This window comes from Pleurodeles waltl, chromosome 3_1 (assembly GCF_031143425.1).
Source record: "Pleurodeles waltl isolate 20211129_DDA chromosome 3_1, aPleWal1.hap1.20221129, whole genome shotgun sequence".
Taxonomy (NCBI): Eukaryota; Metazoa; Chordata; class Amphibia; order Caudata; family Salamandridae; genus Pleurodeles; species Pleurodeles waltl.
The window spans coordinates 1,343,963,843-1,343,990,585 of NC_090440.1; the positions used below are offsets into that span (position 1 = coordinate 1,343,963,843).

The 26,743-nt window shown below is 44.7% G+C and overlaps 1 protein-coding gene across 2 annotated transcripts in view; it reads right to left on the minus strand.

Annotated features, from left to right (window-relative positions):
• TREH (trehalase) overlaps positions 1–26,743 on the minus strand; it is a 131,637-nt gene that overhangs the window by 35,776 nt on the left and 69,118 nt on the right. For both annotated transcript variants that reach the window (XM_069224786.1, XM_069224787.1), the window contains exons 8-12: positions 23,705–23,821; positions 23,347–23,469; positions 15,285–15,334; positions 10,514–10,711; positions 9,900–10,117 (exon numbers count right to left, since the gene is read on the minus strand). In XM_069224786.1, coding sequence (XP_069080887.1) covers positions 9,900–10,117; positions 10,514–10,711; positions 15,285–15,334; positions 23,347–23,469; positions 23,705–23,821 — 706 coding nt within the window. The remainder of the gene's footprint in view (positions 1–9,899; positions 10,118–10,513; positions 10,712–15,284; positions 15,335–23,346; positions 23,470–23,704; positions 23,822–26,743) is intronic.

The window sequence follows — 26,743 nt, forward strand, 5'->3', positions numbered from 1 at the left end:
GTTCCGTCTAACACAGAAGGCTTCTTACCCAGCTCATACACCACAGCCCCTCCCATCCCCATCGCTCTAGGAATTTAAATGTGGGGTTGTAGTAAAAAATGTGATATTTGAGCCTTAAACAAAGAAGTGGAGACAGCAGATACGGTGCACAATGTATCTATGCGTTATTTATACGAAAGCAACGAGGTACACTGTTACGTAATATGGGGTCCTACTATTTATACAGGACCACCCTAGTGAAAAAGCAGCGGAGAACTTTTCATGGTCAAAGGCGAAGACACAGTCAGTTATCTGAGAAGGGGGGGACTGGTTTGTGGACATGAGGTAGTGTTCTTTAAAGTGATGAGACAGGCGTGGCAAAAGTCCGAGAAGGCAATGGTGGTGAAGTTACAGAGCTCCTTCTTCGACGCGGGTAATAGCGCCCGCCCCACCCTAGGCGGTGTTAGCAGGGGCGTTCCAGCCCACAGATGAAGTCCAGGTGCCCCTGAGTGAGTCCTTAGGCAGTCGGGGGTTGCCCGAACCAAAGTGAGGAGCAGCCTGACACGGAGAGAGGCTGAACTGCCGGAGGAGCAGCCAGGGCAGACGGTGCACAGACAGCCCTCGTTTAGGTAGGGACAGGAAGACAGTCTGAGCCTGCAGGACAGGTGGGCGGAGGGGACTCGTCGATCCCCCTACAGCTGACACCTTAGAACCAGGCACCTGGGGCCCGTGAACTATAGAGCATTCACCGACCCGGGAAGAGTCCCAGAGTACACTGGCCCGAGACCCATGACATTCAGCGGGGGGCAGCTCGCCACACTGGCCCACCCAATGTGTGCTCTCTGGATGACGGGAGACGCAAAGGTGCTGCGGATCCTGCTATTCCCTGGCACCACAAGAGGCGACACCGGAACATATCAATGGGCTGCTTTGTGGCTCTCTAAAATAGAGGGTGAGGAAGCGTACAGGTGGTGACAGCGAGGCACAAGGTGGAGGCTGATTGGGACAGTCTTCTTTAGAGGAGGCCTGCACTGTCAGCCACAGGACAATGTTCACACGCTTCTAGAAACAGCAGCTGTAAGCGTGCACCTTTTCATCCCTGAGAATCTAGAGATATTCTCTCTGCCTGCTAACCGTAGAACACAGCCAGGGAGCATTGGGTCGAGGATCAAATTCTATAAGGCCCTCCATCATCTGAAATACAGTAGGAGTGCTATTAGACTCTTGAGTTCTCCCACCACCTCCGGCTGAGAATGCATCAAAGGAGCTGAGGCCCTGCCACCAGTGGGGTTAGATGCTGAGACTCATCATGGCCTCCAACAGATAAAAAAGGGATGGCACAATTAAAGAGCGCCTCCAAGCCACAACAAACAAGCATGAGGGCGGCAGAGTGAAAGCATAAAAAATGCAACTAAATGAGGGCCAGGACAACACTGAATACCCACTCAGCAAGGATGAGAAGCTCACCAAGAGCTTTATGACCCAAATGTTCACAGACGCCATGAAGGAAATTGTCTCTGTGCTGACTGACCTGAAGCAGAGCCTTGCCGAAGTCCGTAGAGACCTGGATGACGTGGACCAGAGTCAACTTCATGGAATCAGCTCAGGATGAGAGATGTCTAGACCTCGAAGAATACTGCGCTCAATTGATCGACCTATTGGACCAAGTTGTTCTACAGATGCAAGAAAAACAGGAAGACCTAGAAAACCAATCCAGGTGCGCCAGCTATCGAACGGGGAGTACCCCCGGGGAGAGTAGGTAATGACATCAAGCAATATATCCAGGGTCTTGCTGCAATGCACTTGGATGAACATGACTCAGAACCTCTCTGCATCCATCGAGCACATAGAGCAGGCCTGCTGTCCCAGAATTCACAGACTGGCCCAGACACCCTTGTGTGTTTTCATCATTATGGAAGCAGAAGGGGGGTGGACACTTGATGAGCTACAATGGGGAATCTCTCCAAAAATTCCAAGATCTGTCTGCAGTCGTGTTAGCTAAGCGAAGGGCCTTCCGCTCCGTCACCACCTTTCTTAAAGAACACATAAGACAGAATAATGGAGGGGAAAGCGTCAAACAATTAAATTGCTTAAAGAAGCCTGCCGACTCCTCGAAATTCTATAGCTGGATGACAATCAAGGTAGGCCGGATGAGCTCCTGCGGCCCCATATTCCGGTATGGAGGTTGAAAGCAAGCAAAACCAGATGGATGTCCACGAGCAGAGAAGACCACCTGGCAGAATGCAAGGTGGCCCTCGCACAGTACAGAGAGTGAGCGGGGGCTCCTTCTCCTCGGATGTGCCTGAAGCACACTCCACTGAACCTCACTAGTGATACAGCAGGGTGCCTTCCGAACACCCAGTACTGACATTGTCACTGACAGTGCAGGAAATGGACTTCTAGGTGGGGAACTTTCCAACACAGACAAGAAACATCGCTTCATGTAAAGGGAGAGAGGAGACTAAGCCGGAGCTGACAGAGGCCTTTCACTCGCTACCCAGATAGAGGTAATCCAGCCCATATGTGGCTTGGGAATGGACACGGTTGAACACCCTGAGCTGGGTGGGTTTATCAGTTTGTTTGATTTTGTTTTCATGTTCTGTTGTGGGTGGGATGGGGAGGGCGGAGGGAATTAGGGTCGTATCCACACTGGTAACTAGAGCTATGGAGACACACGCTGCTATACAGACATAATAGACCTAGGCCGATATTTACTACCTATGTAACTGCATATTATGTGAGGTACCTTAAAAACCCCTGCAAGAGATGATCTGTGTTACAGAAGCTGATTACTCTCCAAAATGATATAGCATTCCTCCAGAAGACCCACCTCCTGTGACATGATTGGCCATGCATGTGGTCCAAACGCTTTTGCCTACAATACCTTTCCTCTGGTGAAAAGCCAGGAGAGGAGGGAATACTGGTACATTCATGATGCCCATTGATAGTAGGATCAGTCTGTTGAGATAAAGCGGGACGCTAGGTAGACTTGCTGGGCTCGCTCTGAGGGTCACCCCTAATGCTGGGGTCAGTCTATCGCCCCAACCAGGGGCAGGAACACTTCCTAACTGACATATACACTTTGACAGCATGGTCACCAGCTCTGATCCTATAAGGGATTGGGATAGCAAAATGGACACAGATGGCACGAGCTGTGGAAGGTCAGTGCTACTATCTCTGTAAGACAGATCCCGGATAGAGGAAGTGGGCCTTATAGATGCCTGGCGGCATACACACTCACTGGAGTGGAATTATTCTCACTTCTCCAGGGCACACATGACTCTTGCATTAGGTATAAATGGAAATGATACAGAAGGGGTGAGCTGGGGAAGACCCAAGTAACTGCATTTCTTACCGCCCTTTATCCTCATTTAATGTTGACGTACAAATATTCACTACATTTGCATCCCTATGCCTTTGAAAATGATAAGAGGAGCTCATCCATCCGACTAAAGCAGCCTTTATCTTGGGACACCAAGCAAGTGATAATACCAAGAAAGCATTACATCTTATTGATATAGGAAAAACAGGAGTCAAAACACTCACACAGCACTGCTCTCTCCCATCACTCGCACAGCTCTACTTGCACTCACACTGCTCTCAAAAGAGGACACTGCACAGCATACACTTATAACACTGACAGCAGCACACTGTTTGCCCTGCTCTCACAGGGGCAGTCCGGTCACCAGTCACTCTCACAGCTCAGACTTCACTCTCACTGTTTACCCAGCACTCACATATGCACAATCGTCTGCCCGAACTCACATGGGCACACTGTTGACCCGCACTCAAACCGGTACATCAATTATCCTGTACTCACAACACAAGAAAATTAAAATAAAGTGAGGATGAGTGACAGAGAGAGAGAGAGAGAGAGAGAGAGTGTGTGTGTGTGTGTGTGTGAGAGACAGACTGAACAAGTGTACCACAGACAGCAGGATATATATTGAGAGAATGTGTGTGCGAGATTGTGTGAAACTGAGTGAGTGAGTAAAACAATGAGTGTGTCTGTGAGTGTGAGAATGCAAGAGTGTACGTGTGATATGCTTGCAATTGTGTAGTGGGAAGCACTGCCTTATGAAAGATGACACTAATGGCTTATAAATGGGAGATTTTAAGCATGGCAAAATGCTGACCTTGATGCGCTGCTTGCAACTCTTGGTATATGGGGTGCACCATAGCAAAATGGTGATACTGACATATTAATTGCAATTTTTGGCATAAGAGACCTAGCAGTCATGGTATGGAGGGTATGCTGGCCACTGCATGAGGTTCTCCGGAGGTGAAGTCGCACTATCACCGAAAACATCTAGAAGTCGTCTGTTTACTCACTTAGCTTTCTGGAATTCGGGGGGAAATATCATACCCCGCCACTTTCAAAGATCTTTAGCTACCACTGGTGAGGAAAATTGGCAGATTGCAAAGGGGGCAGCGTAAGCTCAGAGCTGGCACTGTAGGCTAAGAATCACAACATGGTCTGTCCTCTAGTTAATGAGCATTGAGAGCATGTCATGATGCTTGTACCAGTTATACTGCTGCTGGTTAATGGAGCAATATTCTTAGCCAATACTATTCCAGCATAGTGGCAGGGCCTTTATCTTGCAAACGTATAAATATTTACATTTTGTTGGGTGAACACACCAAGGACCTAACAGAAGTGCAACAAGCACTATTTCGTGGTAGCAGCACACAACATCTGCCAACTTACATGCTGAACTCAAGTTAAACAATGTGTGGGTGGAGCTAAAGCCCCTCTCTACTGTATTTCTTAAAGCTATTTTTCTGTTGACCACATAAGGTCCAGCAACAGCTGGGCTGTGAAACCAGACCTAAAAAAGTAAATCTCTAAGACCCATATTTATACTTTTTTAGTACCTCATTTGCGTCATTTTTTTAACGCAAAAGCAACACAAACTTACAAAATACAATTACATTTTGTAAGTTTGCACCGCTTTTGCATAAAAAAATTACATAAATGCGGCGCAAAAAAAGTATAAATCTGGCCCTAAGTATCAAAGGTTCTGAAGCAAATGAGTTAACAAAGGCGCTTTAATGCAGAGTACAATCGATCAAAAGATGGTCCCCTTCTGCACAGGCTTGCCCTATTTCACTCCAGTAAACTTGATAAAAAGCTGACTGTCCACCCACTGGTCTTTAGTAGAAGCAATGTAAAAAGAGTGAGCTCTCTTTGGTTCCAGGTGATGCAGTCTCTCCTCCAGATGGAGTGATGCTCTCACCAACATGAAATGGGGTGACAAATTTTGGCACGAAAGAGGCACACGCCCAAATAATCAGTCTGTCAGGAAAACAACTGGTGTATGGAGAGTGAACCGAGAGAGCGTAAAGCTCATGTAACCTCTTGCTCGATTGAATGGTCACTATGAAAACAATTTTAATATTCAAGAGCCTTGGAGAAAAGTGTTGTAGTGGCTTGAAAGATAAACACATGAGAAAATTGAGCACACAATTGAGGTCCCACTGGGGCATCACGAAAGGGGTAAAAGGGAACAAGTGTTGAAACCTTTCAGAAAACAGGTCACTACAGGTGACTTGAGCTAGGAGGGATGATCCGGCAACTGCTAGAAAGCCAAAATGGCCATCAGATAACAAGGATCCTCCTAAAGGGTCAGCCTGATCAGAGGACCGATACTCATAATCAGGAGGCCATGATACCATACCCTCTGTGCCCAATCTGGAGCCATTAGAATGTCTTGGGCCCGGTTGGTCCAGATCTTCTTTAGAACTGGGGGAAGAAATGGTATCTGCAGAAAGACGTACTGGAGTCCCGAAGTCCACTTGAGTCAGAATGTGTCTCAGAGCAGGAGCCACTTTGGAAACTCCAATGCACAGAAGTGCTGATATTGCACATTCTTGGTGGTGGCAAACAGATCATGTCAAGGTTCTCCCCATAAGTGGAAGATACCTTGTCCCACAGTGTTCAGAGAGCCTGCCAGGTACTGCACAACCAGGAAAATGTCCTGTTCCTCCAGCCAAGTCCAGACGCGCAGAGCTTCCTGGTACAGGCTCCACCTCCTTAGCCCACCTTGTTTGTTGCAATACCACATGGTGGTGGTGCTGTCTGTGAACTCCTGAACCAACTTTCCTTTGAGGGATGGAAGGAAGGCCTTCAATGCCAAATGAATCGCCCTCAGCTCCATCAGGCTGATGTGGAGCTGGGACTCTGTCGGAGACCATAGACCTCTGGTCTGCACCTCCCCCTCGTGGCCTCCTCAACTCAGAAGTGATGCGTCAGGAATCACTGTCAGTTTCGGGTGGGGAAGGGACAAGGGTCTGCGGTTTGACCAATCACAGTTTGTCAGCCATCAATGCAGATCTTGTGCAATCCCCTCCAATATCTGTATCAAATCAGAAAGATTTCCCTGATGCCACATTTCCTCATACCATTTCTTTTCTGGCTCACGGTCTTTCTATAGGGGACCAAACCCTTCCTCCTCATCCCCCTCTTCAGGAAGAAAGGACTTATGGACAGTGGTGGCATTGAAGTTGAACAGCGCAGGGGTGGTGCAGGCTAGCTCGTTGTCAAGTGGCACCGGTGGTGTCAGGGATGGAGATGGATGGGAAGGGACCGGGGTGGAAGAAGGTACTTATGACAACGTCAGTCCGAATCCAGGGGTGGATCCAGAGGACCCTGCTGGTGTTGAGGGCGGACCAACCAGGGATTAACCCAGCCAAGGAACCTCTCAGCTCCATGGGGGCGGAAGGCACACTGAAGGGAGTCGGTGGCCCAAAAGTGGTGTGAATAGTGTAGTAACATTCTTTTAGTTTGGCGACCATCAGTCCAGGAAACTGGAAGTAATGTGGAATGGGCCCGGACGCCCACTCCACAGGTGGCGTGCCGGAACAGGGCCTAGAAGCACAGCATTTAGATGGGGAAGCTGAAGAAAACTTCAACAACGTCTTGTGCTTCATGGTCTTACTCAACTTGGAAAAAGGGGACTTGGAACATGAAGACAATCGACCATGGGAATGGCTCTGAGAGCAGCCCCACAATCTACCCCTAGAAACAGGACCGGGAATGCCACAGAGCTTTCTTCTGCTGCACCGCCAGGAATTTAAATGCCCACGCGTGAATTGCTTTGCTGTGCATCGACTTGAACTTGACACAGGCCTTTGGATCATGACCTGACCCGAGGCACCAGAGACAGACCAAGTGGGGATCAGACGTTCATCTGTGACATTCTTCACAAGGTTTAAACCCTGTCGATTTTGCAGGGTCCTGTCCATTGCACGCTGGGAGCAATAGCTCAAAACAGTCAACATAAATGTTTAAAAAGTTGGTAAAAAAAGACCAAAGTAGCTCCCTGGATATGTACTTTTGGCACAGAAAGAAAGGAAGTGATGTGAGCGCACGGGGTGATGCTTATATGGGCACTGAGACATCACTTTCGACTGATGATTCTGACCCGGAGCTGATCGATATGCCACCTACTGGCAAACTGAATCTGCAAAATCTTGAGCAGTACCTCTGTCTGAAGCCTAGAGAATATTCTAAGGTGAGGAATCTGTGGTTAGAAGTATCTATCAATGCATCAGTACTAAACTAATGTACGTTTTTTCTCTAAATGTATAATCATTGGACTAAATATATATATTCCTCCCAATCACTGACCATGTCTATTCCTGTAGGTGTGCGATGTATAGTCACAGCTCACTCTACAAATGGTAAGCGCCGTGGATGTTTAATTTCGTTTTCTTTTGAAGAACAAAACAGGATTAAGAAGGAAGAAAAGCTGACTGGAGCAAGGAAAGCCCACAATACCTGATACCTAACTTGCTTGAGTGAGACCTGCCATATCTCCTGAAGAGCTGACCTGCACCTGAACATGAGACAATACCTGAGCTAGGAGAGCTGTCAAAGGATCTTGAGATCAGAAACAACAGTCCCCCCTAAAGGAGTTCAGAAGAAAAAGGGTCATCACGCCACAGTACCCGAAGTGCTAGTATCTTATCACATTCTGATGCCTTGACAGCACAACAGAGGGCGTGCCACTGACCCTTGCAGTATGTATGGCACACCTGCTTTACTTTAACCCTTCGGGCAGTTTGAGCCCCCTTCCATCTCCACTGCTCAGTCACAATTCCAGCAGTGCAGCACAGTCCAGTAGAAAATGAAACATTAAAACAGTCACAGTTACTCACCTTTTACCTCATGAGCACACAAGACCTCATCAAGGGTGCAATATCTTGCAGGCCACAGTGATCACCAGCAGAGCCATGTCCTGCTCATATATTCAAGAACATACTCTGAGCTAGTCCTGTCAGAACTATCAACAACTCCTTAGATAAAGCCATTTTACCAAATGAATGTTAAATGTCTTACATAATCCCTCCCTCAAACAAACAACTCTTCAACCAACAGCTCCTTCTATCAGCCAGCCAATAACCCACTGCTTCTAGGTAAAAAGATTGACAACTTGCCTCAAGACATAGTTCTCCATTCATTGAAGAAAATAATCCTGTCTCAGAATACCAAAAGAGATTCTGGTATGGTTGTGTCACTGAGGCAGCACTGGTTTCCACACTGGACGATTTGAAAACTACAAATTGGATTCAAATGGATTACGGGTCCAGCTATTACTTGAACTCTTCTTTCAATTTGATTGTGTTCTTCAGTCCAAACTTCCATGGAGACTTGGCATTGGAAACTTTCCCAAAAATAATTGCATATGCTGTCCAGCTAGACCTCCACATTTTAGGCTGGCACCTCTGCTGATAACATCTCCTACAAAAGATAGCTCAAGGTAGATAGTTTTTGATAGCTCTTCCCTAACAATGTGGTACATTTTTACCCAGATCTACCTCAATTATGCTAGATAAATGAGAACTGCTCAAAGCGGCTTGCTAACAATAATTTCATTTTAGGTAAAGCACAGATATGGCAAATTTCAAGCAGCAATATTAGTAACTCACTGGCAAACGTTTAATCTCAGGAGGCTGGAAGGTTATTTCAGGCGTTGAACCTGTGACTTGCCAGCCACGCCCCTTCAACTTAACATATGATTACCCACCAAGCCTAACACTGTAAGACCTGCACATAAGGACAGCCTCAAACATAAATATTTTGCAGAATCCCAATGTGTAAACTAGAGATGCACCTTCAGTCAACAATCTGTTAGGAGTGTTTTACTTCTGAAATATTTAGCATTGCAAACCTAGCGAAACTGTTCTTTCACAGAAGGAATCGGAGAATTAGCTGAAAGGGTTGTTGTCTTGAAATAACTCATCTGTGCTAGGCATTAAAAGCTGTAAAAGCTGCTTTTAACTTGTCAGTGCAATCAAGCTCCTTTTCACAGATCACTAGCCTACGAACAGTGTAAAATCCACAAAAGCATGCTTGTTGTAATTGTATTGGATATGTCTAATGTGTGTAAATGGCACAGTCGTAATTTATTTCTCTTAAATTATTTATGAGGATAGCTCCTCCTAAATTGCTTGGAATACTTGTCCCGCTCATTGCTTGAAGTGTTAGCACCCACCGCCTGAAGTTCGGATTTACTTGCCTCATTACTCAGCATTACTATACTTTCTGAGCACTCATCTTGTAAAATTTGTAATCTGAGGCACAGTGCTCAGCACCATGTAGGACTTGCATGACGTACCTCCAAGGTCTATGCAGTGTGATGGACAGGTCTACTGTCTAAGATCTGTAAGATATATGTAACCTGAGTGAAAACTGCTAAATAAAACCCTGAATTAGAGTTTTTAGAAATCCTGCCAATGGGAGCAGAGCTGTTCCACAACCAGGAGTCACATTTCCCTTGGGATAGCTACCACATGAGAGGGGCTTGCTTGACAAGAGGCATTCAGACTCCCACCCTGTGACATCCAGCAGCACATCCTGTGTATGTTCCGCTAGTCACATGACGCAATATTCAGGGTTGTGGAAAGAGCTGTCTGACCTCCAAGTATTGCACCACTCTCTCAACAAAGCTTGGGTCGGGCATGCAGTCTGCCCACAGCGGAGACAGATTACTGGGGTAAAACGCATTCCTCCTTGTTCGGGTCTTCAGATCGAAGTCTAGCCAGGAACCCACAGAGTCGTCCCAGAGAATGGCATGGATGGCTTCCTTGCGTTGGCTCACAATATTCTTAAACTTCTCTGCTCTCTCTGTGTTGCCTAGGTTCAAAACAAGATAAGCAAAAAGTCAAAGATGGAGAAAGGAGCTGAGAGCCTGCGTTTCATGCACCGCAGGTCTCAAGAATTCACTAGTTGTGATTAACTGTAGTGTTAGCAGGTGACTCCATAACACTAATCACTGTTTACTGGAGCTTAACTATCACAGTTTAAGCCAGATGGGACTAAGAGCCAGATGTAGCAAAGGGTTTTACCAATTCTGTCCTTATGGGAAAATGTGTTCGTACATATGGCCCTAAGACTCTCTGCTGTTATTTGAAGAATGTAATGTCTAGGGTTTCATTGTTTTTTAACAAAGGAGGCAGTCTGAGTTGGCCCCGTGACACATGCACAATATCTGCAGGAAGTCTGGAAGAAGGTCAAAGGCCAGGCACTTACCCAGCATGCCATGGAAGGTAGCCAACAGCTGCTCGACCCGACACAGAATGGCATTGAGATCGACAGGTACTATGGTACTGGTCCGTGTGTCGGTGAGTGTGGCTCGGCCTGCACTTGAGCCTACGAACCACCGGGAGGAAAAGTCCCAACCAGACTCAGCAGCTCCCTTAAGCTCTGCAAAGAGGGTCTGCCTGGGACCTGTAAGGGTTATAGTGTGCTCAGACTTTTACAAAGATGGACAGCCCAACCAAAACAGAGTAGTAAAAAAGAAGACATAAGGCAATCCTGAACAATAAGGTCATATTCATATATGCGAGTGTCACAATGTGTACAGACTGCTAGACAAAAGGACTGCCAGAGTAAGAGAAGAGAGATACAAAGGCTAGAAGGTGAACCTGAAGGACAGAGTCTGCCTGAAACATGCACGTTTTATGGAGTGTGGAGACCCTAAGGACGATGGACAGACTGGCCAACCGAGAGTATAACGAAAAACAGACTGAAAAAATAGGACAGATTAAGGAGAGATGGGAGCTGAGCTCAACAAACATGTAACATGAGAAAGGGGTAGAAGAGAAGCTAGGAGGAAAAATGAACAGCAGCGCCTGCCTGGAATCTGTGTGGGTGACAGTGTGTACAGAATGTCAGCCAGACAGACAAAAGAAGGACAACCCAGGACGACCAGACAAAATGTCAATGTTAGTTGAGCAGGCCCAGGGGTGAGGAATATAGACCCACAGTTTACTTTAATAAAAAATGAACTGTTAAAAGACTTTAATGCAGATTTTAGTAAAAGGCCTATAAATTACTTAAAAAAAATATATACAGATGGATTTAGGCCCGTAGATGGCTTCACTAGAGTCCTGTGGAGCGTTTAATGCCGGCCCATAAATGGTTTTATTAAAAAAAATATGAAGATAAAGTTAATACAGGCATGTGGGACTTGTTAATGCAGCCCTAGAGATGCCTTTAATACACGCATAGAGGCACCTGTAATAGTGGTTTGCAGATTAAAGAATATATTTAGATGACATTACCACTGGCCTATAGATGGTTTTGAGACTCATCTATGAGGTTTGCTATATAGCAATAGATGTTTCTGATAGAGACGTACAGGTGCCTTTCATGTAGCTGTACACACAACTTTAAAACAGGTCACTGGGCGGCGTTAAAGCAGAACTCTAGGTGGCTTTAAACTATGTATATATTTGTTTAACACAGACAAAGCCCTATAGTGCCTTCAAAACTGGGCTGTAAATTAATGTAAAAGTGATCTATTTAAATCTGAAATGGGGTCCCATTATGGCTTCAATAGATTTAATGCTGGTCTATAGATGGCATGAAGTACAGAGCTATCGTTCACAATTAATAAAGACACTTAGATTACTTTAATTACCATTTTATGATTTTAACATAAACCTATATATGGCTTTAACATAGGGTTCTGGATTGCCTTGACACAGATATTTAATTGTGTTGAAGAAAGTCCTATAGATTTGCTTGTATTGTGCAGGCTATAACACATAAATTTATACGAAAGCCAGCCAAGGTATTTTATTACCATCCTTTATATGCATGTCATAAAATGGATCAATGCTGGCTTTTATTTAGCTGTAATGCAGACCTAATGATGGCTTAATACAGATTTATAGGCGGCTTTAAAAGTTTGTTGTAGATGGCCTGAATATAGGCATATAGACTACCATAAAACAGGTGCATAGTTTACTTTAACGTAAATCTTTAGGTTACTTTATGCAGCTCACTAAATGGCTCTAATGCAAGCCTTTATCGTGTTAACAAACACCTTCAGATGACTTTAATCGAGACCTACAGGTGACGTTAAATGGAGACTAGTAGATTTCTTTAATAGAGGACTTAAGAAGAATTAATTAGAGATCTACAGGTGGCTTAAATACGTTTAATGCGTTCCTACTTTAAATGCCTTTAATACAGGCCTAGAGTTAACTCTCATAAAACATTTAGATGACTTAATTATAGACCTGTAGACAGCTTGAAAGATCTCTAGATTGCCTCAAACCACACTTATAAATGGTGTGTATGTAAATCACATATATGCCTTCAGTTTAGCCATCTTTGGGTGTATATTAAAGTTGTATATAAGCCATTAAGGGGCAATCCATAGCTCTATATAAATAACTTCTGAAAGCATCTATTAAAACAATATATGGGCTTATAATAAAGGCATCTGTTATGCCTTTAAGAGTGACCTAGAGGTAGATTTAATGCAGATCTATAGCTGACTTTATAACGGACATATAGATGCTTTTATTACAGACAGACATATATCTTTAATACAAGACTGAAGATGACATTAATACAGCTCTATAGGTGATTTTTATTAAGGCCAAATATAGGCGTGTAAAAATCACAGATTACTTTAATGCCAGTGTATTGATGGCTTAAATACTTGCATCTAAAATGACTATGGATTAATTTAAAATAAAAACATGCAAAAACTTTTATACACACCTATTTATGGCTTTATTACACACCTTTAAATGGTACACATTCCTAAAGATGTCTTTTAATACAGGTCCACAGATGACTTTACCACCATAAAATGCCAATAATACATATCTATAATGGTTTTACTACAGGCTTTGAGATGACCTAATCAGGTACCTATTGAGTGCAGTAATAGTGATCCATAGAAGCCTTTAATATATATCTGTACTTTGCTTTCACACGGGCCTACGGCTGACTTTAATACAGATGATCCATATGCAACTAAAAGTGAAGGTTAAAAAGACATATAGTTGGCATTAACTTAGACCTCCACAGAGCTTTAGGCCCGTATTTATACTTTTGAAGCGCCGCTTTTGCGTCAAAAAGCGGCGCAAATGCAGTGCTAAAAAAGTATAAATACGGGTCTTAATATTTAATACAGACCACTAGGAGATTTCAAGAAATACATTTAAAAATGTTAAATTACTTGAATACACACCTATTGGTGGCACCACATGATTTATACATTACTTTAATGCAGATCTATAGATGGCTTTAAAACAGGTTCTGAGTTACCTGTGCATGGCTTTCGCAAAGCCTATAGACTTTAATGAAAGCCATGGATGCCTTTCATTATGAACTACAGATGTTTTAATACAGGCTAATGGATGCCTTAAATGTATGTCTGTAGATGGCTTTAACATAGGTATTTAGAGAGATGGCTTTAATACAGGCATCTGGAGGTCCTTAATACTGACATATAGACAGATATAATAAAGAGCTATAGGTGACGTTAATAGACACTTATAGACTTCTTTAATGAAGGTTTATATATGTAACTACAGGCTTGTGGATGACTTTAACACATAGATGGTTTGAATACCTGATTATATATGGACTTGATGCAGGCCTGCGGGCAGACTCCACACAGCACGTGACCTTCTCTGGGTAGAAGTGTAAGGGACTGCCCACTATGACACTGTGACCCTAGATCCAGCAAGAGTCTAAGACTCCACCTAAAATCCACTGGACACAAAAAGTGGCTAAAGTCCACCACCACTGTGCCATGGTAATGCCTATCAATAGCCTAGAACTGTGTGAAGGCTTTGTGTGGGCCCAGCTTGTTGAGGGGATAATGCATGGTCAGATTCACCACACACACCTTCCCCCACCATACTCTGCCCCATCCGCTCAGGAAAGGAGCATTAAAGTTGCTGACAAACCTAAAGCACTGAAAAAAAAGAATATAAGAAATATCCTGTTGCAACACACAAACAATGCGAGCAGTGGCAAAACTAACAGGTTGATGTTTGATTTGCTAACTCATGCAGTGTTCGCATACTAGAGCGATACAGCGAAGAGGAAGCCTGAAGAGCAGACTGAGTTCTGCAGTTGTAAGGTAGCACCTCATGCAGGTCAATGCAAGCACTCACTTGGAGGGAGAAGAATGTATCCCAACCAGCCAATAGCATTAGGCGTGAGGCAAATACTCCACTGGGCTGAGCCAAAACATAGTTTGGCAAAGTATGAAGCCAAAGTTTGAAATAGGGTGGTAAAAGAAAGCCAGTGGTTCAAAAGGGCAGACCTAAAGCCCTCTTTATGTATATTGGGAGCAACAGGTCAGAACGACAGCTGTGATGTGAAAACCCAGACCTAAAAAGGAAAGCACACTGTGATAACTGAAAACAACATCTAATGACAAAGTGCAGAAAATATGCACAACATGTAGGACAGGACAGCAACATGACAGTAAAACAGAATGATATGGCACTTGCATGAAGTAATAGGATAACATAGCGTAGCACGCCAGAAACACAGCACATGACAACACAGGATAGCATAACATAAGACAGGGGTGCATGCAAAATATACCTTTAGTAGATAATTGTGTGACATGCAATACAAGAACAGAACATGATTTAGCATACCATAACATACAATACTTTAGAATAGAATCGAAAATCATAACATATAAAATAGCAAACGTTACATAACAATAGATGAAAAGCGATGCATAGTATAACCTTAATAAACATTTGAGGCAACATAGTTGAAAGTAATAGGTACAGTATGGCTCAGCACAGAATAAACTAAAACCTAGACTTGCAAAACATACTACATAATATAGAGGAAAGTAAATATATTACATAACAAACGTTTCTTTTAATAAATTAGCCAGGGCAGAGTGAGAGCTACAGATCATGAGATGCAGAGAAAATATGTTTTAGAAGAGAGGCATCCAGAATAAAATACCTCCCTACAGGGCACATGGGACAGTGAAGGCGTATCTGGTAAACAGTCTGCTTACCCTCTGCCAATGGTGTGGCTAGTTCCACATCATGCGTGTAAGACTCTGGTCTGTGAAAATAAGAGAGAATGAAGAAAAAGGTGGAGCAAGTAAACAAGAAAAATTGGCCTAATAGCACCTGAATCTTCAGAATTAAATAATAATCCTATCGTGCTTCCGCCCTCTGAGATGCACAGAGAGCAGACAGGCATTGTTTCTTCCTCCTTGTTGAGGCATGGTTATTATTAGAGATGGACGGAACTAACAGAGTTTCACTCCACATAATTCCGTGAGTTACATAAAGACTCTGTGAGATTCCATGGAGTTCCAGGAGCAGGTGGGATTCAAGCACGTTGAGCTATTTTTCAGCACAGTGAACTTGTTCTACGCTGTAAAATCGCACGAATGGCACTACGTGGCAGCCAGAGGACCCTGCTTCTTTCTGTCGTTCGAGTAGATTCTCTACTCGAGCGACAGCTTTCTCAACTCGAACGGTCACGATCTGCGGCAACCACCCGCATTGAGAAATCTTGCCAGAAGGCATTCTAGAACTCAAATATAATGCTAGGGGATGGACATTCTCACTTTTGCTTGCCAACTTAATGTTGGCAAGCTGCACACTAGAAAAAACTCCACCACACAGTAGTTGGGCGAGATTTGCTAGAACTCTACTCTCCAAAGCATAACGTGGAGAGGACAAAACTCCATGAACTCCGCCAGTGTAGTGGAATTTTTCACCCACCCCTAGTTATTATTTAACTTTTGCTCACTTCTGGGTGAGGTGTGGTATGTTTGTCCTTCCAATGCGAGTTGTGGCTTGCTGCTAACTTTCTGCTTCCCGTGTAAGGAATGGTTGATGGTTATCTTTTCTACCTTGGGTAATATGTGTAAATATAACTCTTTCTTCCCACTGTGAGAAGCAGGTAAGGTGGCCAAGAAGGACTGTTAGCCTTAACAACTTAGTACTCCAGCCTGTGATGCTGGGCGCATCATTCATCCCTAACAATAGATACCTTTCCTTCAAAGCTTGATGAATTGGCAGTGATCAAACTGTAGTGACACTTTATGTGGCATGAATGGTGGTCATATTGCCCTTCATGTGTGAGGTATGAATGGTAGATCTTGTTTTACCTTGTGTAAAGAAGGTGCTAATCTTTTCTCTCATTGTTAGCTGCATGAGCAGAAAGGAAAATGTTACTTACCTTTCAGACATCTGTTCGTGGTGTGCAGTACTTTAGATTCACATGCTGTGCATGCTCCTGACATCTAGTTTTAGGTTTGGAGTGGTACAACTTGTTTTTCTTCAATTTTTGAGTCACAGGATCGAGTGGCTCCTCCTTCTCAATGATATTGCGCATGGGCAACAAGCCCTTTGTTAGACTGTTTTCTCGTAGGTGGGTGAGAGGGATAGAGTAAGAGAAGTATAGGTAGAAAAAATGCCCATGGAAGTGTATGTACATATATATTCTATTATATACAAGTATAAGGTAACTGAAATGGCCACAGGCTTCTGGGGAGGACGGAAGGCGCATGTGAATCCACAGCACTATATGGCACGAACAGATGTCTACTGGGTAAGTAACATTTTCTGTTCAATAGCATGTGTGGCTGTAGATACACATACTGTGCATAGACTGTAAAGCAGTCACTCCATAAAGCACTGGCTAGCCTGTGGGAGTTGCAGTTGTCTGAAAAAGTATTCTTAGGAAAGCCTGTCTTACATTAGCTTGCTGACATGCTAGTATAGCTACACAGTAATGCTTAGTGAATGTATGTGGTGTAGACCAAGTTGCAGAATTTCAAATGTCAGCTAACGGAATGTTTCCAAAAAATGCCATTGTGTCACCTTTTTTCCTAGTATAATGTGCTCTTAGCTTTAGCGGTAATTGTCTTTTTGCTTTAGCATAACAGGTCTGTATGCATTTAACAATCCACCGACCTGTGCTATTCTTTGAGATTGCATTTCTCTTGTGTGGCATTATTGAAAAAGCTACAAAAAGCTGTTTAGTTTTCCTAAATTCTTTAGTCCTGTCAATGTAGTACATGAGTGCCATTTCAACATCTAGAGTGTGGAGTGCTCTTTCTGCAACTGAGTCAGGCTGCAGAAAGAAAACTGGCAACTGAATGGTTTGATTGATATAGAATTGAGAAACCACCTAAGTAGGAACCTAGAAGTTGTCCAAAGGACTACCTTATCTTTGTGTATTTGAAAGAAAGGTTCTTCCAATGTTAAAGCCTGAAGCTCACTTACACATCCGGGTGAAGTAATAGCAATTAAAAATGCCACTTTCCAAGATAGGAACTGAATAGGACATGAATGAAGTGGCTCAAAAGGAGGCCCCATGAGCCTAGTGAGCACAATATTAAGGTTCCAGGACGGTACTGGGGATAGCTAAGGCGTCTTTACTCTTTTAAGGCCTTCTGTGAAGGCTTTAATTACTGGTATTTTGAATAAAGAAGTATGTTGTGTGTTTTGTAAGTATGCAGCTATAGCTACAAGATGTAAACTGATGAAAGTGTAAGCTAAGTTTGCTTTTTGTAAGTGAAGCAAATAGCAAATAATGTCTTGCACAGAAGGTTTGATGGGGTCAATGTCTTTAGATTTACAGTAGCAAACAAAACATTTCCATTTGGCTGCATAAACAGGCTCTAGTTGTGGGTCTACAAGGTTCCTTAAGAATGTCCATACATTCAGTGGGTAATTTAAGGTAACCCAACTATATGACTTCAGGAGCCATATTGCAAGGTTGAGTGATTTGGGATCTGGATGTCTAATCTGACCTTGTAGTTGTGTGAGAAGGTCCAGTCTGTTGGGGAGTTTCTCGTGAGGAACTTGTGAAAGGTCCAGAAGTGTAGTGAACCATGGCTGACGTGCCCAAGTGGGAACTACTAATACCTTGGTTAGTAAGGTCTGTCTGAGTTTCTGAACCAGGAATGAAATGAGAGGGAGAGGTGCAATAGTGTAGGCAAATATCCCTGACCAATTTCACCCATAGAGCATTGCCTTTGAATAGAGGGTGAGGGTGTTTGGATGTGAAGCTTAGGCATTTTGCGTTTTCTGCTGTTGCAAAAAGGTCTATTTGTGGCTGACCCCACTTTTGGAAGTACTTTTGGAGAAATTGTGGGTGGGGTTCCTATTCGTGTACTTATTGGTGCATCGTGCTGGGCAGGTCTGCAAAGTCGTTGTCTGTCCCTGGGAGATATTCTGCCACTAAGTGAATATGATGGTGAAGTGCCCATTTCCATATTATTTGAGCTAGTTGTGATAACTGAGATGGCCGTGTCCCCCGTTTTTGTAGATAATACATTACTGTCATGATGTACGTCCTGACTAAGACAACTTTATGCAATAGATGAGGTAGGAAAGATTTCAGAGCTAGAAATACTGCTTGAAGCTCTAGGTAACTCATGTGCATGGATTGGTGACTGAGATCGCAGAGGCCTTGCACTCTAAGGTCCTGGAGGTGAGCACCCCATCCTGTTAGGAATGCGTCTGTGGTTAGAATGATTTGAGGCACAGGGTCTCGAAAAGGCCGACCTTTTAATAGGTTGTTAGAGTTCCACCATTGCAGAGAACAGAATGTATGACGGTATAACAACACTAGATCTTGAAGCTGACCGTGTGAGTGCGACCACAGGCGAGATAGACATTCCTGTAGTGCACGCAAGTGAAGTCTGGCATGTGGTACAGTGGCAATACAGGATGCCATCATCCCAAAGAAATGCACATTAGCCCTTACTATGTTCTTGTGATTTTCCTGAAACTGTGGAAGAAGTTAGTGGAAAGTCTGAATATGAGCTGGATTGGGACATGCTATCCCCTGCTTTGCTTTGAGTACGGCCCCTAGATATGGTTGCACATGAAGAGATTGTAAGTGGGATATGAGAAAATTGATGGCGAATCATAATTTGTGAAGGTTTACTATGATTTGAGTGTAGGCCTGACACAGGTATAGCGTGCTGGCTTTGATCAGCCAGTCGTCCAGGTAAGGAAATACATATATTTTATGTCTTCTGAGTTGCGCTGTCACGAAGGCTAAGCCCTTGGTAAATACCCTGGGTGCGGTTGTGACTCCAAAAGGGAACACTTTGAATTGATAATGTGTTCCTACCACTAAAAATCTTAGGTATTTGCGGTGTGCAGGGTGGAGGGGTATGTGAAAGTAAGCGTCCTTTAAATTAAAGCTGTCATGAAGCTTCCCAGTTGTAAAAGTGGGATGACATCCTGAAGAGTGACAATATGGAGGTGTCCTGATGTATGTAGTGGTTTAAAGGTCGCAGATCTAGTATAGGTCTTAAAGACCCGTCCTTTTTTGGAATAAGAAAGTATAGGGAATATGCTCCTGTCCCTTGATATTGTAACAGTACTTCTTCAACGGCACCCTTGAGAAGAAGAGATTGTACCTCTTCTTTTAGAAGAGCGAGATGATCTTGAGATAAGCTGGGTGTGCGAGGTGGATTGCATGGAGGTGGGAAGTGAGCTCCAGACAGTAACTTTGTTAGATAATGGATAGGACTCAAAGGTCCATTGTTATATCTGTCCATTCTTTGAAAAACTGTTGAAGGCAGCCCCCTATTGGAGTGGTCTGGGATTTGGGGAGGTGCATATAGTCAGTGTTTTCCTGACATTGGTGATACTCTAGGGGCAGTGCTTTTCCTCCTGCCTTTGCTATTGGTACTTCTGTCTGATCCTCTGAATGAGCCTCTTGAATAAGAGGTTTTGGCATGTTTAGCTTGTGTGGTAGAGGTCTCAGTGGTAGCTGATGATCTATATCCTCCTCTATATTTTGGGTGGCGAAAAAAGCCCCAGTGTGCCTGGGACTGAAGAGCCCCCATAGCCTTTGTAGCTTCTGTGTCCTTTTTTAATTTGCCTAGAGTGGAATAAACTTCAGGACCGAAAAGGTGTTCCCTATCAAATGGCATGTTAAGTACTGTTTGCTGGATTTCTGGCTTGAAGCCAGAGCATCGAAGCCATGTATGCGTTTTTAATATGGCACTGGTTTTATCCCCCCGAGCTGCTGTATCCTCGGCGTCTAATGCGCAACATATTGAATTGTTGGCAATGGTTTAGCCTTCATATACAATTTGCTGGCCTCTTTTCCAGTGCTCGTTTGGGAGATATTGGAGAAGCTCCTCCATTTCATCAAAGTGAGTGCGGTTATATCTTGCCAGTAAGGTCTGCAAAATGGCAATGCGCCAACGATTGGCAGCTTGTGCACCCACTCTCTTGCCAGCTGCATCAAGTTTCTTGCTCTCCTTATCAGGTGGAGGAGACTCACCAGTTGCCTGGCTATTAGCTCATTTTCTCGCAGTGGTAGCCACTATAGAGTCTGGTGGTACTTGGGATCAAATAAAGAGCGGATCAGAAGGAGCGGGTTTGTATGTTTTGTCCACCCTTGGTGTAATAATTCTTGAGGAGAAAGGCTCTTTAAAGATGTTATCTGCATGACGAAGCATCCCTGGTAACGTGGGGAGATATTGGATGTCTTTGTGTTGGTGGTAAGAGTATCTATTAAAAAGTCCTACTCTATAGGATGTTTGTGTAACTAGGCATTGTGATATTCAGCAGGTCTAGTATTAAGCTGCTGATATCCAGTTGTGCCTTCAGGGGGTCAGCGACATACAGGCTATAGATATAGCTCTGTAAATATAATTGGATCTGGGTCATATGAGTCCCATGGGTCTTGGTCTTGTAGTGTGTCCCTTAAATATTCTCTGTGAAATAGTGGTGAACCCTGAGGGGTAAGGTCTCCTGTAGCAGGGGAGACAGGAGAAAGTGGAGGAGATGGAGGTGGAGGGAAAGTGGGGAGAAGAGGTTGTGAAGAAGTTGGTTCTAGAGGTGGAGGAGAAGGAGGAGGAAGGGGCCTGATTACGGAAGTGCTGCCCTTCTCCTTTTGAAATTTCTTCTGAGGCAGTGAGGTGTCAAAGGCTTCTTGGAAAGTTAGCTTCCTTTTGAGGGTAACAGGAGGGGAAGCCACAATGCATCCTGTACCTTCCTGTATGTGTATTATGCACTGTTTAGCATCCATTGTTTCTAATATTTGCTCAATTGGAGTTAGTGTTGCTGAGGAATGGCTCGAGTGCATTTGCTCTGAGGGAGTAAGGTCTTGATTTTTCGGTGCCAAATGTTTCGAGGTGTGTACCTTTTTCAGTGTCGCACCTGATGTTTTGCTGATTCTGGTTGGTGGTGAGACAGTCAGTGCAGAGTGTTTGCTTACAGTCTTTCGAGCCAGATGTTTGAGGTCGAGGCCAAAGACATGGTAACCTCGTTTGGGCCTTTTGGTGCTGAGCCAAGAGGAAGGGCAGCCATAATAATTTTCTGTGACCAACCATGGCTTGATAGCAGTGGTGATAAGTTGACCTTATGGTGTGTTATTTTAGAGCTTTGGTGTGGGTAAAAGCGGTTTCTCTACTCACTTTGTGCTGGCATCACCTCCTGGCTCTCGATGTCTGACTGTATTTTGAAGTACGAATCCTGCATAGTGCAAATCTCCTCGTGTTCGGGCTCTTGAGCATGTTACTCCCCAAGGAGATCGGGGGTGTTTTCTGGGGATTTCTGTGCCATCTCTAACCTGGGCGCTCTTCGATCCCGAAGAGGTTTCTTCCATCTGAATAATTGGCACACATTGCAGGTAGCCTCCTGGTGATCTGGCGAAAGACAAAAATTACATACCTGATGGTGGTCCCTGTGGGGGAACTTCGAATGGAAAGGAGGGCAAAATCTAAATGGTGTCTGTTCCATTAATCTTTCAGTGCCGCTAGGAGGTAGGTCCGAAGTCGGGTGGAGATAGGCCTCGTTCAGACAGGCCGGTGGCTGCCCGCCCCGAACGGCACGCAGTTGTTCCTCGATTTGACAAGGTGAACCCGGTCACTACTATTAGAACGCGAACAAAAAAATAATACCGACAAATGGAAAGCAAACGGAAGGAAAGTTTCTGACCAAAGCAAGTCGAAGACGCAGCGAGCCGAAAATACGTCCAAATCTGAGGAGGGAAAACAATGTAACAAAAGACTTAATGCCCATGCACATTATCACCGAGAAGGAGGAGCCACTCAATCCTATGACTCAAAAATACTTTTTTTTAAAAACAACAAATTGTACCTCTCCAAACCCAGCACTAGATGGCAGGAGCATGCACAGCATGTGTATCTACAGCCACACATGCCATCAAACATATTGCTTCCTTTTTTAGGTGATATGTGGAAAGAATTGATTTATTCTCCCCTGTGTAAAGCATTGAAGGCCACCACATGTGATGCATGATTGTCAGCATCATCTCCTCTTATGTGATGCACAGGCAGAAGGTACCTTTTTCCTGCTACAAAATGCTTGATGGCCACTGGCTCCCTAGCGCCTGATATATGAAGGGATGAAGGCCACCTTGCCTTTGGGATGCATCGATGACAGCCATGTTTCATCCTGGTGATACATAAACAAAATCTATCTATCCTTCCAGTTTTATATAAAAAGTGTCATTAGTCTCTCCTCCCTTGTGGAATACTTGGATAGTGACCACCTTATTTCTCTTGTGTGATGTACTGGTAACAGCAATTTTTCTTTCCAAGTGGAATGCATGGTCGAAGGTCATCCAACTCTTCAACCACTTGTCCCTCTAATGAATGTCAGTCCTTTTTATTGACATCTTATGAGTTATTGCTAATGGTCATCATTCCTCCCTCTCTTGGTGCAAAGTTTATGCCAATATTTTTTCCCCAGTGTGATGCATGGAGGGCAGTGATTTTGTCTCCCCATTTTGTCTGTGTGGTCAACATTAATCTTTTTGCATTCTTGGTGATGCATAAAGAACAAGCAGACACCTTTTTGGCCCCATTCCTGCATGTGGACACCAGCCATCTTTTCAAGGTGCATGGTTAACAGCCTTCCTTTTGTCTGTAGGATGCCACGATTTGTGACATAAAGACTGTAACCTCAAAGGACTTTCAGTGGAAACTACTTGTCTATGCAGAATATTTCCAAATTTCCATAGAGCCTAGTAATTGTCTGCAAACATGAATCCTACCCAAGTAGAGATTTATGGAGCAGCATTAAATGCAAGCAGGAGGAGAAAGACACGCAGCATACCTAGGCTCCCCCACTTGAACGCTGTACCGATTCAGAGTGTAATTTCTTCTGTTGATTTCAATCTCGAAGCTTCGGTTTGTCACCCAGAACTCGTACTCCTTCTCCAGAAGATGGATGTTTTTCCTGGGTGAGGAAACAAGAGAATGCATGTTAAGAGTACCTCAGATACATATGTGCATCAACATAAACCAGTAAGGTGGTCATTCAGCAACATATTGAGGTGTGGAAGCAACACAGAAGCTGTTAGGCATGCCTGCAAGGCCTAATGAGTACTACTGGCATGTTTGAGTAGAAATCGTGAAGTCTCAATGCTGCCAATCACACAAATAATCAACTTGCTCATTCCTCTGATACTCACTGGAGGAACGTTTTGTTCTTCTGATCGTCTATATAGCTCTCCATCATCAGGGTGAGAAAGGGAGGCTGACTTCTGCGCAGATAGTAGACACGCCCACCATTCGGGACAAACCCATATCTAGTGTTAAAAAGAGGCAGTTACTAGCATCTCATAAAATAACATGCATCACAGGCTTGCACATAGCCCACGCAACAAATCTTACACTGCTTTTGTGCAACTGACTCAGCTACAAAGCCTGCAATGGGAAGGAAACAAAAATACCTCAGGACTAGTTATAGTGTGGCATTAGTCACCATTTCCCATTATATTCTATAAATGAGCGCTTGGTGAAACCAGAGGAGGCCTGCGTTCATGTTACTGTATTATAAGAAGCACTGGCAAAGCCAACAGGTCTCACCTAAGCAAGAGCTTTTGGCATTGCCAATGTGTTTCAGCCATGATGTACACTAGCATGGCTGCTGTTCACCATGGCTGAAAATTAGTGGCATAGAGGAGACTGGCATGGTAAAGAGTGGAGGGTTGTATAACGGAGTGTCATGGCGTGGCTTAGTGTTGGGAAATGGAAAAGAGTGCAGTGGAGTAGCATAGAGTGTAGTGGAGGAGCGTAGATTGGAGCAGCATAGAGCGGTGTGGTGTAGAATGTTACAGAGGGAGTAGAGTGGAAGGGCCTAGAGTGGAGGAGCATAGAGCAGAGTGGTGCAGAGCAGCGGTTCCCAACCTGGGGTCTGTGGCCCCCGGGGATCTGTGACACATTCCCAAGGGGTCGGCAGGCCTTGGCCGGCAGAAAAGGCACTTCTCCAGCTGGGGCCTTTGACAGAAAAGTGTGTGTTTTTATATTTATTACTTCCTTTGTGAGTAGTTTTAAAAGTTCTGCAAAGTTCCTGGCTGTCCGGGCATAAATAAAAGCATCAAGATAACTCTGGTGATTAATATACCTGCTGGAGAGTGTAGGAAAGTACCATCTTGCCTGGCATGTTACCCCCATTTTTCACTGTATATATGTTGTTTTAGTTGTATGTGTCACTGGGACCCTGTCACCCAGGGCCCCAGTGCTCATAAGTGTGCCTGAATGTGTTACCTGTGTGGTGACTAACTGTCTCACTGAGGCTCTGCTAATCAGAACCTCAGTGGTTATGCTCTCTCATTTCTTTCAAATTGTCACTAACAGGCTAGTGACCAATTTTACCAATTTACATTGGCTTACTGGAACACCCTTATAATTCCCTAGTATATGGTACTGAAGTACCCAGGGTATTGGGGTTCCAGGAGATCCCTATGGGCTGCAGCATTTCTTTTGCCACCCATAGGGAGCTCTGACAATTCTTACACAGGCCTGCCACTGCAGCCTGAGTGAAATAACATCCACGTTATTTCACAGCCATTTTACACTGCACTTAAGTAACTTATAAGTCACCTATATGTCTAACCTTTACCTGGTAAAGGTTAGGTGCAAAGTTACTTAGTGTGAGGGCACCCTGGCACTAGCCAAGGTGCCCCCACATTGTTCAGGGCCAATTCCCCGGACTTTGTGAGTGCGGGGACACCATTACACGCGTGCACTACATATAGGTCACTACCTATATGTAGCTTCACAATGGTAACTCCGAATATGGCCATGTAACATGTCTATGATCATGGAATTGCCCCCTCTATACCATCCTGGCATAGTTGGCACAATCCCATGATCCCAGTGGTCTGTAGCACAGACCCTGGTACTGCCAAACTGCCTTTTCAGGGGGTTCACTGCAGCTGCTGCCAACCCCTCAGACAGGCTTCTGCCCTCCTGGGGTCCAGCCAGGCCTGGCCCAGGATGGCAGAACAAAGGACTTCCTCTGAGAGAGGGTGTTACACCCTCTCCCTTTGGAAAATGGTGTGAAGGCAGGGGAGGAGTAGCCTCCCCCAGCCTCTGGAAATGCTTTCTTGGGCACAGATGTGCCCAATTCTGCATAAGCCAGTCTACACCGGTTCAGGGGACCCCTTAGCCCTGCTCTGGCGCGAAACTGGACAAAGGAAAGGGGAGTGACCACTCCCCTGACCTGCACCTCCCCTGGGAGGTGTCCAGAGCTCCTCCAGTGTGCTCCAGACCTCTGCCATCTTGGAAACAGAGGTGCTGCTGGCACACTGGACTGCTCTGAGTGGCCAGTGCCACCAGGTGACGTCAGAGACTCCTTCTGATAGGCTCCTTCAGGTGTTGCTAGCCTATCCTCTCTCCTAGGTAGCCAAACCCTCTTTTCTGGCTATTTAGGGTCTCTGTCTCTGGGGAAACTTTAGATAACGAATGCAAGAGCTCATCCGAGTTCCTCTGCATCTCTCTCTTCACCTTCTGCCAAGGAATCGACTGCTGACCGCGCTGGAAGCCTGCAAAACTGCAAAATAGTAGCAAAGACGACTACTGCAACTCTGTAACGCTGATCCTGCCACCTTCTCGACTGTTTTCCTGGTGGTGCATGCTGTGAGGGTAGTCTGCCTCCTCTCTGCACTAGAAGCTCTGAAGAAATCTCCCGTGGGTCGACGGAATCTTCCCTCTGCAACCGCAGGCACCAAAGAACTGCATCACCGGTACCTTGGGTCTCCTCTCAGCACGACGAGCGAGGTCCCTTGGATCCAGCAACTCTGTCCAAGTGACTCCCACAGTCCAGTGACTCTTCAGTCCAAGTTTGGTGGAGGTAAGTCCTTGCCTCCCCACGCCAGACTGCATTGCTGGTAACCGCGACTTTTGCAGCTACTCCGGCCCCTGTGCACTTCCGGCGGAAATCCTTTGTGCACAGCCAAGCCTGGGTCCACGGCACTCTAACCTGCATTGCACGACTTTCTAAGTTGGTCTCCGGCGACGTGGGACTCCTTTGCGCAACTTCCGGTGAGCACCGTTTCACGCATCCTCGTAGTGCCTGTTTCTGGCACTTCTCCGGGTGCTACCTGCTGCTGAGAGGGCTCCTTGTCTTGCTCGACGTCCCCTCTGTCTCCTGACGCAATTTGCGACATCCTGGTTCCTCCTGGGCCACAGCAGTATCCAAAAACCCTTACCGCACGATTTGCAGT